A 17,759-nucleotide genomic window follows, 5' to 3' on the forward strand; every position below is an offset into this window, starting at 1 on the left:
ATGAAAGGCTCAGATACAGTTTTCTTTAGATTACTTTTTTATTTGGATTAGAGACCGAAACATCAGTACAGACTTAAAATTATTTAAAATCAATATTAAACTGACTTGTGAATGTAGTTCACAATGAACAACTTTGCCTTCAATTTATGTGATAAAAGACTGAAAAAAGGGAAAAAATTCATCAAACAAATCATGAGCAGTACAAATAACATTCACATATCCAACAAGACAGAACGTCAGCTCATGAAACAATCATTGATACCAAACAATGAACTCAAAAGAAACCTTTTTAAAACGGCTTCAGTGCTGCTCTCTTTGTTAGTGTGCACCTTCTAGAGCAAAAATTCTACTGGAAAAATGTATTTTAGAATAAAAAAGCTGAAAGCCGCCACCACAAAGAGAATCTAAATGTACCCTGAATATCGTAAAAGTGACGCTTCTCTTAAGTTTTATCTTTAAAAACGAAGATGGAAAAGCATTGTGGAAAACCGCCAGAAAGACATGACTGGATAAGTGTTCTATCCCTGGTGTGGCAGAATCCGGATCTAGCAGAACACGGGCTCTGCTGTTTCTTGCTTGTTAGCCAATCTATTAATTTGCGCACTTTGGCTGTTTTTAGGTCTGTCCACTGCTTACAGAACAGATGCACTGCTGTCCTTGGTGCAGTCCAGGGGCCTGTAGACACGGGTTGGTGTGGATTCGCCTGACACCTAACTCCCCTGTTGGATGAGGGTGGACTGACAGCCAGGAGCTGAGCTGGATGCTGTCTGTCTGGCCACCGATAGCCTCGGCGCAGAGAGGGAAGAGCCAGGTGCTCCTGGAAATAATAGCTTTTCACCTGCAGGGCCTTCAGTGCACAAGTCAAGTGGCACCACTGTTGTGCAGAATAAGCACAGCAGGCTGACATGGCGCTGATAGACTCACTGAAACCTAATACAACACAAAATAAGAAAACCTTAAGGCTGCTTAAGGATACAGCAGAAAAAAAACTTGTGAAACCTTTTTATTTGTATGCATTAGAGCTCAGAACAGCTTCACAATGGGGATGAGAAGGACCTCAAAAAGCAGTGTTTAGGTCTAAACCATCATGATATCAATTAAGCTGCTCCAACACATGTGATTGAAAGGCTTATTACAGAACCAACACATCAGCTACTGCCTAATTATAAACAACAGGTCCTCTAAACGAAACTACCGAGGGACTATTGATAAGGGATAATGCCGGTCAGCTGCTGGGCTTTGATTTTTAAAGCAGCTGTTACAGGAAGGTAATTATGATTGTCTATCCTTTGTACAGAAGACCTAGTTAACAGTGTCTGTGTTAATTGCCATTATTCGGGTTGTTCCAATCCTTCCATGAACCTCCCAGTGTCACGCCAACCCCTGTGTTTCCTGTGGAACTGGTGTCATGGGAAGCAGTGGGCGAGGAACACAGCGACTGCGACAGAACTTCACTGGCAGCTTTACTGGGTGTCAAACCGTAAAATAAGGAACTTCAAAACAAAACCAGAGGAAGAAGAGACTGTTCCCACAATTACCTCTCCCATCGCAGCCTAAGGCAACACATCTCTGCGTGTGACCCCACCTCTACAGACTGGACACTTCAACCTGGCACACAATCTGGGGGTCAAAGGTCATGCCCACAGGAAGTGATGACACACTGACCTTCAGGTTCACAAACCAACGGGTTAAGAATAATGGTGGACGAGACCAGTCGCTCCCAGGCAGAATACAAGGTTAATTTATTTTATCAATTCCTGCCGTTTGCAGCCATTGAGACATTCTAAAAAAAACTTTCCCTGTCCAGCACAAAGCAAATTCCTTAACGCTTTTTTTTTTGTTGTTGTAAATTGCGCAGCTGGAGCTGTCATTACTCGCCTGTTCGTGCCTCACGTTCCGTCCAGCAGAGCTGCAGTTGTTTCCATTTAGAAATCATTTTTCTAACTGAAGTCTTTTTCTTCCTGGCTGCCTTTTCTTTTACCAGGACAGAGGGACAACACCCCTGAACGAGTTTCTGGGCCCTTCTCCTACTCAAGAAAAGGGGAGCTGCAAAAAAAATGCTGATCGCGGGGAAAAAAAAGTTGGAGCGCAGCTGCCAGGAGACTACGGACATTTTTCTTAGCTGGGAAGGGAAGCTGCAGATCGTGATCAGCAGGACGACACCTGCTTGCTTGGGCAACCGAAATGGACCATGTCGGCTGACACTGAGCGCACTGCTGCATCCTGTTCGGTGGAGTAGAGACGTGGGTTTGGGAGACAGGCCAGTGGAGAAAATGGGACAGCCCCTTCTGCACCGCACTGAGGAGGGCATGTATTCGCTGCTACAGGGAAAGGGCAAGAAACTGACAGGCAGCAGAGCATCGTGCTACAAAAGAGGAGTGAGGGTTCGAAGAGAGAGGGAGAGTTGCGACAGGCCCCGTGTTGCAGAAGTGAGCAGGAGGGGGCAAGGGTGCGGACAGTGGGGAATTCTGGGAAGCGAGGCGGGACTGCACGTCACCCCTCAGGCCTTCTGGGAAGAGTCCTCTTGGGGCAGCAGCTCCTCCTTGTCGTCCCGGCGGCTGTGCAGGCGGCGCCGCACCTTTCTGAGCGACAGCAGGATCAGGGCCAGGACCAGCAGCCCCGTCATGATGGCCAGAGTGGTCGCCATGATGAAGGCTTCCAGAGGGAAGAGAGACGAGAGACAAGCTGTGGTTTTATCAATATATCCTGCATGGGATTCGGAAGTAAGGAAATTGTCCAGTCAACATTTAACTCCGGGAATAATTTAAGCACGCCGACTGTCCTCTAGAATCACATTGTCAGAGAGGTGATGCTCAGTTTAGTTCTCACTATTATTGCCACAACCGTACAGCAACAGAAGTCAGAGCTGTTGGTCTAAAATTAATTGGCTTCGTTTTGTCAATCTTATGAATGGGCACAGCATTAGCAATTCTCCCATGAGAAGACTTCTGTCTTACGTGACTGCAGGAAGAGTGGTGTTGACCACCCATTAACTCCTTCAGCTCTTCTATGCTAATAGTAATCAATCCAGAACTGAAAAAAACCTTTTGTTTTTCATTTGAGCCTCCATCTCTCACTCTCAGCTTTCTAGTCACCTTTTCACCTGCATTTGGAGTTCATTGCACTCTATTTCTTCAACTGTATAAATCATTTCTTCCTCCTTGTGTTTTTCTTAATTCTTCATCTTCTTAAACTATTTGGCCCTTCTGCTGTCTTACTCAAAGTTCCTTACGCACGAGCTGGTCCAACTAGATCTGTCATGAAGTGATCCCAGTAACTCTGAGATGGAAAACAAGCTGATCTCATTCGCACTGCTCATGCTAGTGGTTACTAAAGTCTTACCTGGGCTGAAACGATGTCCATGTCCATTGTGATAGCCTGCAAAAGATAAACATATGAGCCAGATTCTGCCCAGTCGCTGCCCACGTCTGAGCCCGACGGCCAGCTTCAAACTGGACCTCAGGTTCTCCCTTCATGTCTGGTTTTATTTCCCTGCGATAATACCCAAGCCAAAAACCCGCTACGCTACAATGATTGCAACAACAACAAGTGTCAACTTCCTATTGCTTATATACAGTGAACACTGTGTCGAAGCTGCCATTAGGCGAGACATTCCTGCACTGTGGGTGGCTTCACTTATTCGCCAGGCAAGATCAGCCTGCTTGTATCTGAATGATCACAGCTGCAGGCCAGCCAGCAAATCCGATCCCCAGCTGGGGGTGCCCCGGCGCGCCCACTCACGTCCGCCATTGCTGCACGAGGATAGCGGTGCCCACGTCATGGCAACGAGACATTCCTGCCCCCCCCCCAAGCACCTGGGCCCTGGGCCGTCCTCTCATGAAAGAAACGGATCTGGAGGGAAAACTCACGCGCTTGCTTCGCGGTCGTGCTACTTCAAGTGAACCTGTAAGCTACTCCCAGCTGGATTTCACAGCCTGTCTCACTATCTGTCTGGACCGCTCCGCTCCAGTCGGTACCTTGTGACCCCAGGCAGTGGGCCAGGCACTCCTCCGCGCTGTTGTAGCGGTTCTGGTTGCCCTGGCAACCCCCGTAGGTGAAGGGCAGGCAGTCCTGGGTGCTGGGGCTGAAGTAGAAGGCGGGGAAGGCGCCGCGGCAGGGTCCAACCTTGGGTGAGGCCAGGCAGGAGTCTGTTCAGGGAGAGAGAGGAAGCTTAGCGCAGCAGCAGCTCCTGTCTCTGTACATTACTGTGCTCTGGCAGAACAGCGCCACCTAGTGCACACAGAGGGCTCTTCGTTTTGAGTATCATGACTAGACTCCAGTTTAGTGGGCCGTGTTCCTCGCTCTCTGGAGTTCAGGGTGATTGCAGGGCTATGGACTTTAACGAGTTGAGACACTGTGCTTGGGGGGGAAAGGAATACGTGTCCAGGCCGTTCAAAGAGCTCTGGGACGAGAAAGCAGCGAAAAGCACAGCACCTTGGTTTTGGAATTGGGAGTGTTTCAGTGCATGAGTCATGACAGTAATAAACACCAAAAACCAAGAGCCTTATGTATGTGAAGTGCTGAATTTTATTATAAAGTCAACGTACCTTAAATACTGAATTATTTTTTAAACTTATTTTACTTCAATACTAAAACAGATGAACAGACTGACAGAGAGACAGACGAACGGAGAGTGACAGACAGCCTTTAGTCCAGTCTTTACGTGTAAGGGAATGATAAAAAGAAAGAACACACATACCATGGTACTCTTTGGAAGAGTCAGTGGCCGTTTTCTTGGGCACAGGGATGACTGAAACTGTGAAAGAACAAGCAGCTTTTAACAGTATTGCCCAAACTGGATTGAATTTTCTCTGCTCTGTTGACACATGGGACCCATCTTAAACCACACTGTCTCTTCCTTAAAGGACATTTCTCATCTGTTCTGTAATAAGCAGTTCAAACAGAACAGTACAAGCGACCTCCTCCTCCTTCAAAAACAACGAGCTATATTCCTGGACTTAAGGGAGAGGATTTGAATATTGTTTTGTCTTAAATATAAGAAATAAAAAAGCCCCGATACTATTCTAAACCCTCAAAGGCACGGACTCTGAAAGTGCACGTCTTTACACAAGGGGTGGCAGGAGTGTGGAACAAGCTGCCAGCCATGGTGAAGCCGACGCGCTGGGTCCTGTCAGGAGAGGGTTATTATAGTGAATAACTGCACGGCGAGATACTCACCTCGACAGGAGGCCAGGCACTCCTCCTCCGAGAGGTAGTTGTTCTGGTTTCCGTGGCAACCCCCGTAAATGAACATCTGGCAGGTGTGGGTAGTCTTGTTGTAGAAGTAGCGCGGAATGGAGGCCCGGCACAACCCCACCTTGAGCGGGGCCTCGCACTTCTCTGAGGACGGGACAGGCGGAGACCAGGGCTGAGAGGGGCAGTGGGAGCGCGTGTGGACCGGACGAGGCCGAGAGATGGACCGAGATGGACAGAGCGGCTGCAGCTGGAAAGCTCAGCGCCCACCCCACCCTACCCACTCAAGTTCATCCCACCCCACTCCTATCTCTCTCCACCCCACCCTCCCCTACCCACTCAAATTCATCCCACCCCACTCCTATCTCTCTCCACCCCACCCTACCCTACCCACTCAAGTTCATCCCACCCCACTCCTATCTCACTCCACCCCACCCGACCCACTCAAGTTCATCCCACCCCACTCCTATCTCTCTCCACCCCACCCTACCCGACCCACTCAAGTTCATCCCACCCCACTCCTATCTCACTCCACCCCACCCGACCCACTCAAGTTCATCCCACCCCACTCCTATCTCTCTCCACCCCACCCTACCCTACCCACTCAAGTTCATCCCACCCCACTCCTATCTCTCTCCACCCCACCCTACCCTACCCACTCAAGTTCATCCCACCCCACTCCTATCTCACTCCACCCCACCCGACCCACTCAAGTTCATCCCACCCCACTCCTATCTCACTCCACCCCACCACACTCTACCTTATACCACACCACCCCACTCCACTCCACTCTTCCCATTTAAGTTCATCCCACCCCACTCCTATCTCACTCCCATCCTACCCCACTCTACCATACACCACCCCACTCCACTCCACCCACTCAAGTTCATCTCACTCCACCCCACTCCACCCTACCCACTCAGCTTGACCCTATCCCACTCTACCTCACCCCACCCCACTCCACTCCACCCTACCCCCGGCAGGAGCCGCGTTCAGGCTCGCGGACACCCAGCCAGACTCAGACCTGCGGCTCTTCTCAGTCACGGCAGCCAAGGGGTGACTGGAGATCGACCACCTGGAGCGCACGCTGGGGAAGGAATTTACCTGCATACTCGTCCACGGGCATCGTCTTGCCATCTCCCTCGGGCAGGTCGGCTGGGAAGACACGGAAGAAATGGCGTCACTCCCGGCTAGACGCGCAGCGCAGACCTGGAACTAGTGGGGTCAGGACTGTCGAGGGATGGGGTTTGCCACCATGACCCCAAGCACCCCAAGCGCATGCCGACGTGAACAGGATTTAACCCCAAAGACTGCAGAGCTCTCTTGGGCAAAAACAAAATCGCCCGCCCAAACAATCCTGCTCATCCCACTGGGAGTGAAGAACTGACCCCAGAGCAAGCGGGGCTCAGGGACCGGTCTCCCGAGCCCCACAGCCCCCCGGGCCCGAAGCCCTGGCGCACTGCTGCAGCCTCTTGCCCAAGACAAGACTGCCTGCTGGGCTCCCCCCCCCCCCCAAGCCATGTGGGCACTTACCATTCTGCTGGACGGGAGCCATTCTCCTGGAGAACGAGGGCTTGTCATCAGCGGGGGCAGGAGCTGGGGAGAGAAACGGGGGCAGTGAGTGATGACGCGCCCCCTCCGTGCCCCTGTGACTGCGCGTGGGACGGAAGGCACAGAAGTGACAGCACCCCCTGCAAGCTGGGCAGCGAGACACTCTGCCAAAGCAGAGGACCCGGTCTTCTGATGCAGTGGTCTTACCTAGGGCATGGTGCTACCCATGCTCAGAGCCCGCAAACCACCGGGTTCGAACGTCAGCAGGGGCAGGGCGAGCTGTGCGCATTGTGTGACTGAGCAGCAACGGAAAATACAGTGACACCGTCAACATTAACTACACTCCTTCCACTCCACTCCTACGCTCGGGTTACACGAAAGGGCATGGAGACAGACAGACACACGAGAGCAGGAGATGGCTGCACCTTCCCGCCTCCTCCAGTTTCCACTCCCTCAAGCTCTTCAGGTATGTGCGTGTTAAAGCAATCAGATAACGCCTTCCCTGAAACGGCACAGGTGACACAGAGTCCATCCACTCCAGAGCTCACAGCTGGGGCATGCGTGACCTGACAGGCGCACACAAAGAGCAGCAGCGCCCACATGCTACATTTCTATAAAAGCGTTACAGAATCTTGAAATGCCATCATTTACGATCTCTGCAGCATCAAAAAGTTATCGGGTAACTAGTGATACCAGCTTGGCCACAAAATGTTACTCGAGTTCAAAAGAAGAATTACAAATCAAAATCATTTCGAGCACGTGAAAAAATAAGAAACCATTTTAGTGGGCTACCCAAAATTTCTATATTAAATTTATTCCACACTTTTCTATTATACAAAACACAGTTGCTGAAACCCATCCTTTTCAGGGTTAAAGCAAATCAGTTCAGCTCTAGTATTCAGCCTTAAGCTTCTGACGACAAAAGACATAGAAAATGCACTGATTCTGGTCCCCCTGAGGAATGGAGCCTGGAACATCTGTCCTAGAAAGATATGCAGAATCATGCTAGGGGACGCTGACTTATGGGGCACATATGAGCCCTGATTGGATTCTGGGACTGTTCCTGAAAACCAGGTGGTCGAGATAGGCCAGGCAATCCTTTATTTAGCATTAATCTCTCTAATCTGCTTCGTAATCCTCCCTCTGCTATGCCTGGGTAAACCTGCTCATATTTAAAGCGTCAACAAAGCTAAGCTCAAGAAAAAGAAAACCTTCTAAGTCTAGCATAACATTCCAGCATATCCTGCACAACAGATTTTGTAAAAAAATAAAATAAATCACAGTGCTAAAAAAGCTTTCACAGAAAAAAAACATCAAATTCAGATTTTCAGATGATGGTGGAAAGATTCCACAGTCTTAATGACATTCAAGAATATTTTTAACAAAGCACCCCATCGATATACCAGGGTGAAATCCACACAGATGCTCAGGTGATGCCAGGCCGGTGGGAACAGGAGCTGGTTAAGTGTTGAACTTCAGGTCCCATCCAGTTCAGCGTGTTTGTCTGCTTGCACAGGGGCTGGGCTGGGCCTGTGTGCCAGGTGAGTCACCATCACGTGGAAAAAAACTCCTGATGCATCGGCTGAGGCGGCCAGACAGGTTTGTCAGCTCTCCCAGAGCCCCCTGGTCTGAGCACACAACTTAGACTCCTTTGTACACTCCCTGAAAGGATTACATCACAGCGTCACGTCTGGTGGTAAACAACCGAGGACTACTGCCCTAGTGAAAGGCCCATCCCCACCTGTGTCGATTCCCAGGGGGGGCCAATGTACCGATAACTGACTCCAGTTCTTTTTTCCCTGCAATCCATTGCGGATGGGGATCTTAAGAGGGATTTCCGCGTCGCTCCCCCAGCTCCACTCAGCTGTTCCCGTGTCCCCCACCATGGTGATGCATAACGCACCGGGACAGAATGGCCTTTCAACACCAGAGCCCATCTGATTGTTTTCACTGGTTTTCAGACATCACTGCATGCAAGAACAGAGGGGCTCCCTTATTTTGTATCTTTGAAAAACTCTCTGCCAGCTGCTTGTTTCTGTTTGAACTATTTCATGAACCAAGACAATAAATAGCCCTTTCCTTGGGCCACAGAAGACAAGCTGAAAAGGGCTCAAGGCCTGTTGTTTAAATTTAAATGAAATTAGAAGCCAGAGTCACTCACCCCTTTATACCGAGTTTTTAATTAAGATCTGTGCAGTTTACGTACGGTTCTTTTTAAGCTGAACTGTAAGAAGCTGCATACAAGTTGCCATTTTACAGCTACACTGCTAGTGCTCAAGGTCACCAGTTTGAAAACCCATCCTTTAACAACTACACACTGAAGCAAAAAGGCTTTAAGTAAAGAATGAAGCACCGAGCCAGTTTGCTGTCAGAAACAGAAGCCTTTTTATTTAAGAACTGCTAAGATTACAGGGTGGCTCCAGCATCTGAGAAAAACTGGGTTGATACCGTTGGCTGGGGTATATTTTGGAACCTTAACCTGCAACAGAGTAACAGAGAGGCAACTTAAAAAGAATTCCTCTACACCTAATTTAAACCCCCCACACCCAAAACCAGAATCCTCACAGTTACAGGAGCTTTCAATGGTACAGGAACAAAGAGCAACAAAGCCACCTGTCTCACAGGAAATTCTCTCTATTGTAAACTTATTTCATTACATCAGCTGCACTACCAAGATCAGCCTCAGCCTTCACTTCTGCATTCGCTGCCTGTGTTTAATCAGTTCTGATACGTTAGGCCACTTGGGTGAGATCAGTTTCACGCTTTCTGCGCCAGAAAGGCAGACTTTCTGAGTTCTGGATCTATCGTGATGATCCATTCCAGTTCTGATTGGTTACACTTCCTGGGCAACCTGTCATAACCTCTCTCTACACGCCCAGACATGCAGGGTGAATTAGAAACCCAGGCAGGCAGGCTGTCTGTGTTGCAAAGTGAGCTCGACAGGAACCATTTGCGTGTCCAACGGTTTCCTTCAGGTTACTTTTGAAGTGGGAACAGGCACTCACAGCTCCATCTGCACTAACAGCTTTCCAAGTTTCCAAGCCATTGGGCTGAAAACCATAAGATTAAAACACTCACACAGCAAACCATTCAGTTAACTCTGCGCCACAAATGTGCATTTTACATGAACAGGGTGATGCGAACCAATTTCCTGCTTAGATGAAAGACATTCCACTGATCTTCCAGCCCTAGAAAGAGCGATGCTTTGACCTTCCAATTTGCTTTGCTGTTCCAATTTTGTTCATGGCAGATACCAGGATTACATAATCTGGACCTGCTTTCAGAGAAAATATTTGCCACAAAAAAACTTAAAGAATCTGTACCACTGTTCAAAAACAACTCCCCTCTCCAGCCCTGGAGTTCTTGTCAGTAACACTGCCCAACCCTCCCCTCCAATTCCAACACTCACACACATCAACAGCACATCAACACAGAAACTTATATTCTCCGTCTTCGGATTTTCCCAGCGTTACAGCATGTTTCAGTTACAGTTCCTGGCGCTCACCTCTCGGACACACCAGAACAAGCTCCATCTCCAGACACTTTTCTACCTCTGTTTGCCAAATGGATCAAAAGGAAACCATATAATATGTGTTATACAACTCTTCATCAAGAACTGCAGAAGACCAGGAATAATGACAAATGCTTCCACTGAATCTGACAACCCACTCAATTAATTAGGTAATTATTTGTAAACCACTTTAAAACAAATCCTAGTGAGGTAAGGGCTGAAGCTGGGGTGTAGGGCTCTTTGTTTCCTGTTTGCTTGTCACTGCTGTTAATTCCCCTCCCTCCTGAAAAAATTTGAGCTAATGCGTCTTCACTGAACCTTAATATGCTGCAATTAATTCTGTATTATTGGTTTCAATCTGTGGATTTATAATTCGATTATTAATGCTATAATAAATGATACACATAACTCAGCTGCATTATGAGCTTGAACATTTGCTGCAGCAGGTTTTCTGTATGTTTTAACTTCTCAACAGCTGAAGCCAGGAAGAATAGATGAGTGGTCCAGTTAAACATTAATGGGATAAGTTTCTCCCTTCCCCACGCTGAGCAGGACACACAAGACATGAGCAAGCTTGTTCTGTGCTTCAGCATTTTATCTGCAGTCATTTTAACACGACTGATCTCATAAGTAAATTATCCGTCTGCAACTCAAGACGCTGAAAGAGCCCCCTAGTGCCTGACGCCCAGCACTGCACCTGTGCTCACCTCACACTTGCAAGAATACTGCTGAAGCACAGATGCTATAACCTTAAGCCACAAACAATATAAAGTACAACCACACAGCACCGCTCTAGATCGGGCAAGCTGATCTCCAGTCCTGGACAGCTGGTGTTTTCTCTAAGCACCAGCATATGAACGCCTGCTCAAGTGCTTCAGTTTAGCCAATAACGAGACCATTTTGGCTGTTTAGAAATGTAGAAGGAATGGAAAACCTCCAGGACCAGAATGTGACAAACTTGTACCCGCAGTTTAAAACGGAGCAGGGGGTCACAGCTGCTGTGCGACTGGCATCGCGCAGTAGCTCACGACGGCGGCGTTTAAAGCAAAGGAGAGCAAGCACTGGGGTCCCGCGGCCGGGAGTCGCCACAGGTGTCGGACAGGGCCGGCCGACTCACCTTTGACCCCGCTGCAGGCTGCCTCGCACTGCTCCATGGTCTCGTAGTTGTTGGCGTTGCCCTCGCAGCCGCCGTAGGTGAACGGCAGGCAGGTCTGGTTGGCCACCGAGTAGTAGAAGCGTGGGAAGGAGGCGCGGCAGGGGCCCATCACAGCCGGGGCGAGGCAGTTATCTGAGAGAGGGCAGAGAGACACCACAGTCGTCAAGTCTCACCCCGTAACCAACAGGGCTCTCGCACAGAATCGAGAGGGACATGATGATGCTGAACAAGACCCCACAGTTACCCAAGGAACAGCCCACCCATCTCTGATCTAGCCAGGCGCTTCTTTACCCAAAGGGTGGTGGGAGAGTGGAACAAGCTACCACAGACAGCAGTGGAAGCTGACAACACCCCTGGCTTCTTGCATGAAAAGACCGGATGAGATCCTGGGATCGACACGCTAGCAAACGGACAAGATGCCATTTGCTTTCTGCATTTAAATACACTTCCACACAGTTTCCACCTGTGTCCTCTGGTCGGCGTTTCACTGCTCAGTCTGAATAGACTGCTCAGTCTGCGGGGGTGACTTCATCAGTGCCCTCGAGTCAAGTATTTTGAACACTTGCTTGTTTTGTGTCGACTTCAAGATCCTCATGCTCACCTATAAGGCTCTACGTGGCTCAGCACCTCAGTACCCACCTAACTTACTATCATCCTACTCCACACCTCGCAGCCTCCATAGTCTAATTCTGGTCTTCTGTCTGTCCCCTAAGCCCATCTACACTCTGGGGGTGACAGGGCCTTCTCCTGCTGTGCCCCAAAGCTCTGGAATTCTATCCCTTAGGATATCAGGAAGTCACCTTCCCTGAGCTCTTTCACATCCAGACTCAAAACCTTCTTCTTTTGAAGAGCATTTTTCTTTAACAGGTTCAGTGTCTGCCCTTTCACATTCCTACCACATTCCATACACTTATTGTAGTTGTGCAATTCTGCTGTCTCCTCTACTTGGGTGCATTTTTTGTAAAGCACTTTGAGAAGCCACTTGTAAAGGCGCTATATAAAATAAAGCTAATTTTTATTATAACAGGTCTTATCATGCCTGTTTGGTCACTGGCAGTTTATTTCCAGTCCCTGGAAGTCAGGAATCTCAAATCTCCAGGAATCTGCAAAGCCCCAGTCTGGATGGTTTTTCAGGTCACCAGTTTCTAAAGATATGAAACAATTCCACTGTGATCTATTAAACAGGGTGTTCTTTTTAATTAAAAGATAAATTACTTAATACATTAAGTCAATTAAAGAGCATTTACTGTACGTCTTAAATCAAAGTACTCTTCAGCCCCCTAGGACCAGAGTTCTCTTAATGGGAAAGGTTACTTACTTGATTGATCAAAAGCTTACAGGTGTTGTCAACCTTTAAGAACAGGTGACCTATAAACTAATTGGACTGGGGCTCTGCAGGAGCAGGGGCTGGAGTCTCCTGCTGGAGACTGATGATACATACTGCTGGCCTGAGACCTTCATATCCACTTAATCTTCAGCAGTATCAGCCAGCAGGAGACACAGCCTTTCAGAATGAGACAAGCCCTTGCTGCTGACGTCGGTGAAAAACACTTCAATGAGAGAGAGAGAGATACATTGTATCCCAGAGATGACATCGTGTCTGAAAAATAATTACCTACAAGCTAGAGGTACCCGTTAAACTAATTAAAAGTAATTAATGGTAAACTACACAGGAACAAGTCGCGCATCCTGGCTGATGGCCCTGAAAGTCTAGGGTTAAAGATCATGGCTTTTAAGTGCACAATGTAAATCTTACTCTCGTTCTTTACAAGGTTTGGAATAACACTCGAAAACTGTACATTACTTCGTGCTTCATTTACAGCTGCTAGCTGCAAGATCTTTTTAATTCCATTATCCTGAATTGAGGCTGCCTGCTGCTCTTGGTGTGTCCCACTGTAAGCTGACTGCGGCACTTTCCAAGCCTGCTCATCCCAAGTTCTTGTTCTGTATTGTGGTTTTAAAAGCTAAGCAAATTCTCCCCCTTGCGAAACAGCCACTACCCCCACCCTCTCCCGAGAGATCTCGCTTCTGCTAAATGTGGGGGTTCCATTTATAACCCAAAGAGACAAACACACTAGACATCATTAAGTCTATAATACACATTACAGATAATCACATTCATTAAACAAACAGTTTACACACAGTCCCAGAAAACAGACAGATGACAAACCACCAAAGGTAGAATAAAATGTGTTTCATGTGTTAATGCATTATAAAACCATTTTACATTCTGGAGCGCACAAATGTTTTTTCTTACACCAACGTAAAGGGGATTTTAACCACGCATAATTATCCAAGCCAGACAGCCACCCACCACAGAGGGGGAAAACAAATTAAACTGAATTAAGAAACAAAACGCTGGTCAGTCTCATATCCAAGAGTATAACTCTGTAAGGTCTAATCCACTCCAGAGAGGCAGTGCTGCTACTGGGCAAACTGGTCCGCCCTCTCACTCTCCCCCAGGGAGAGATGGCTTAGCTGAGGGATGGGGCTGGGATGTCTTTCTGCCTTCTGCCAGTGCTTCAGGGCTGCTAACTGCTCCACACCCAAAGTGGCATCTCTGCCGATGCCCGATCTCAACCGGGCTTTGTCAGAATCTTGCGTTTTACAAATATTTTTTGATGGCTATATAAGATGTCTCCCTTAATTTGTACACGGTAGCTCCAGGAAAGGTTCGGTTCCAATACAGTTTCTTGGGGATATAAATTAGGCAAAACGGGGTCACCCACAACGACTGGTACCACTGCCACAGTGGAGCCACATCCTGCTTCGAAACGATGAGGCTGGTCAGTTAGCTTTAACCTAGATAAATTTGCAAATGGGAGGAGGCCAGTTGGTCCATCTACCTCTTTTGGGTTTTAGCAGCTAAATAATCCCAGAGTCCCACCCAGTCCTTATTGAAAGTAGCGAGGGTATCATCGGCTGTAACCACATGGCAAGGCAGCTTGTCCCAGACACCTACAACCCTTTGTGCCTTCCTGTACTCAGTTTAAAATACACTTACCAGTAGTTTCCAAAGGTCCCTGTTTTCTTTACCTCAGATGAGGATAAACTGCCCATTTTATCCTGAGGATTACCCCCAGTTTCCCCCGAGGGGCCCTGGGGCCGCTATGTGTGCAACCGAATGCCAGCGTGAGCCCTGCCCCAGGGTCAGAGGCAGACCATCATGGAGAAACCTGAAATTCCCACCCCGGGCACCAAACTGAGGCAGGGTTCAAGCAAAGGACCAGCGAGACCTGAACAGATCTATTGGAAATCCAATACAGTTTTTCTTACCAATCCCTACAGACAGTGCTGTCACACCCTCACGCCTCATGTACAGGGGTGGATTAGGAGCACACCCTCATCTGTCTAGACCCTTCACTGCCAAAGCCCTGACGTCCTAAGAGCTAACCAAACTTCCTCTATTTTAAAACACAAAAACCTCAGCCAACAGCCTCTCAGCTTTTAATTTATAGCAAACTTGCTCACTTTTATTCCAACTGACCCCCGTTTTCCCTGAAACTTGACTGCTACTCTTACAATTGTCAAGACTATTTCTCACTGCAAGAAATATTGAAAAACTGAAAGGGTTTCAGATAGTGGCACCGATTCAAGGAGCAGAAGAGCTGGCTTTGGGCAGACTGGCCGGTGCCAGCTTTGCTCTGGAAGGCCATGGGGAAATAACCGCAGCTTGTGGAGACATTCAGCACATGTTTAATTAGTCGTGCGCCTCCATGGCTTTTGAGCACGAATATGAATACCTTTCACACATCTGTGTGGAACACGTCCAAGCATCAGAATTTCAAACAGCGCGTCTCGGCCACTGAGACACGTTCTTATCAGATGACAGGGTGGAACACAGCGAGACAGTGAGCAACAGCAGAAACCAAAAACGTTTTTTTAGAAGCTGGAAGACTAGAAGTATCTAAACTCAGATTAGACGTTTCCAACATGCTACAGTCAGCACTTGTTCCATCTGTCCTTACAATGATAATGAGGTTTTACAATTAAATATTTTAGATTTAAATATCTTCATAGGCTGTTTGAAAGAGGTTCTTGTGTCACAAAAGAAACAAGAATTTTTCTCCTATGATGTTTTACATTTCTAAAGTAAGGACAAAGAACTCAGTAACAGGAAACTAAGGATCATGTTCCATGTTGATACATGCTGGTGGTTAAATCACAAAATCAGATGTATTCCAGTGAACAAGTTGGGGTTGATTTGATCATTTTTTGTAGGAGGAGAAATGATACTTAGCATGTTTTGATGTTTACCTCAAGGTAAATCAAGATTTTTTTCCCCCCTACAGGCACTGTTGCTCAAGTTTGGATGTTTGTTGAAGAAGGAAAAAGAGCCTATTGAAATGTTGACATTGTCTTTCTCTGCAACACCTCGGCTTAAGACACACCTCCTCCTCCCTTCTCCCACATCCACCTTCAAAACACGAAACCCGATCCCCCTCTTGCCCTCTGTTGACAAACCAGTTTTACTGTTGGTTTTAGAAGAAGAAGAAGAAAAGATATTGTGCAAGCCGGACGCAAAACGAAGTCAGAGAATAAGAATTTAAACACCCCTGTGAGAGGCCCAGCTCGGCCTGGTTAGTCAGTACACAGTGCGCGCAGAAATGCTGGGAAACGTTTCGATATTGGTGCTCTTTTTGCACTCTTTTCTCCACTGTAAACGTGGTGGGGGTGGAGTGCACAACAGAACAGCGCAGTCCGGGCTCTCTTGTCTATGGACTTGCCGTTGGCCAACCTTCTCAGTCATGTTCTATAGAGAACCCCGTGTGCTGTGTCTCTCCAGTCCTTCACCGCACATACCTGGTGCGGTATTTACATACAGGAAAATATTCTTCTACGTGAACTAGTCCTGGCTAGCAGGAAGACAAACAATGGCGGAAGATTCCCGAGCCGCTGTGCACAACAGGTATACCGACACCTCACATCTGTGCCAGTCCTTAAATTTACATGCAAACATGAAATCTCCAGTCCGCACCCAGATTACAACCGCCCGGCCGAAAGACTGCAACTGCCCGAGACTCTCTGCTCTCTGGACTGCTGGCCAAAACCGTCACGAAAACGCCAACCGACTGCGACATCTAAACCCACACGGCATAAGTCTGCTTTTACTTTCTGAAACAAAGAGGGCGGGTATACTGCGGACAAAACTGACTTCGAGCCTCATATCTTGACGCGAAGTTCAGGGGAACCCTCCCGTCCTCCCTGAGCTCGGAGTTACCTGTGCTGTTGCTCCCGGCTCTGTTGACCAGGGCGACCCGGAAGGCGGTGAAGCCGTCCTTGGCGGTCAGGACGCAGACGTCGCGACCGGCGCTCAGGCAGCTGACCAGGTGGCACTCGGCGGAGCCCCCGGCCGTGCTCTCCAGCAGCGCCAGGGTGCAGTCCTTGTGGCCGCAGCAGGCTTGCTGGCAGGACGCTTCGTCCGACACCTCGGGCAGGTGACCGGAGTAGCTGGCCCCTTTGTCGAAGGACTGCTGGTCCAGACCCTGACCGGTGAGCGTCACGAACGCCTCGGGGCAGCCGTCCTTCTCCACCAGGTCTTGAGCCAGTCCGGTCCCGGACAGAAAGAGACAGAGGGCGGCGAACGCGTACCACACCTGTGCCATTGTCGCTTCCGGAGCAAACGCCAAGACCAAGCGTTGCCCTGAACTATATTTGTATGTGGGGACTTTTTATGCCACCGAAAGAAAAAACTTAACAGTCTCTTGTGACTGGAGCTTGAGTTTCAGTCCTGCGGAGCTCCCAGCACTTCCTGTAGTTACGCTGCGCTACAGTTCCCAATGCCTGACCTGGACAGGTGCGTCTCTGCTATAAACAACAGGAACCAGAGCGAGCCAGCCGGTCCCTGGCCTCACTTCCTCGTGTGACGTCACTGCCAGCTCTTGTCCTGCTTCTTCTGTGTGTGTCGGAGGTGACCGTCCTGGTGAGACTTTTCGCTTGTTCTGCGAAAAAGAGAAGTGCATTTTTTTCCCCTGCACGATGGACAGATTCCCACGCGTAACTTCTCGTTTTGACTTTTTAAAATTACCTACCTGCACAGGTGAGAGCCTCTTAAAGGGACAGGGCGACCTTACTGTCTGTGACGAACACAAGCACTGACTTCATTTCAGGGGCTGTGTTAACTGCAGTACTGCAACGTTAGTGTATCTGTTTCTTCTTACTTACATTTCTTCTGACTTTTTGAAATAGGCGAAAACACATTTCGTGTTCAAATCAGATACCGGTACAGTTGTGTATGTTGAAATGGAATAGTCCCATACGTCTCTGTAAACGGTTGTTGTACTAGTAGTAATAATAATGCACAAGATATACACAATAAAAAGTACGATGAGAAGAGACAGTAGAGGG

The 17,759-nt window shown here is 48.3% G+C and overlaps 1 protein-coding gene across 1 annotated transcript; it reads right to left on the reverse strand.

The window, feature by feature from the left end:
- Nucleotides 1-19: 19 nt before the first annotated feature.
- spint2 (serine peptidase inhibitor, Kunitz type, 2) lies at nucleotides 20-17,353 on the reverse strand. Its single transcript, XM_088912039.1, has 9 exons — nucleotides 16,633-17,353; nucleotides 11,373-11,543; nucleotides 6,727-6,789; nucleotides 6,298-6,348; nucleotides 5,179-5,340; nucleotides 4,700-4,756; nucleotides 3,978-4,148; nucleotides 3,343-3,378; nucleotides 20-2,655 (listed from the first exon to the last, which is right to left on the reverse strand). Exons 1-9 carry the CDS (start codon nucleotides 17,015-17,017, stop codon nucleotides 2,501-2,503), a joined length of 1,251 nt encoding a protein of 416 aa, XP_088768165.1. The 5' UTR covers nucleotides 17,018-17,353; the 3' UTR covers nucleotides 20-2,500.
- Nucleotides 17,354-17,759: the final 406 nt, after the last annotated feature.

This window comes from Atractosteus spatula, chromosome 3 (genome assembly GCF_055471065.1).
Source record: "Atractosteus spatula isolate fAtrSpa1 chromosome 3, fAtrSpa1.hap1, whole genome shotgun sequence".
Taxonomy (NCBI): Eukaryota; Metazoa; Chordata; class Actinopteri; order Semionotiformes; family Lepisosteidae; genus Atractosteus; species Atractosteus spatula.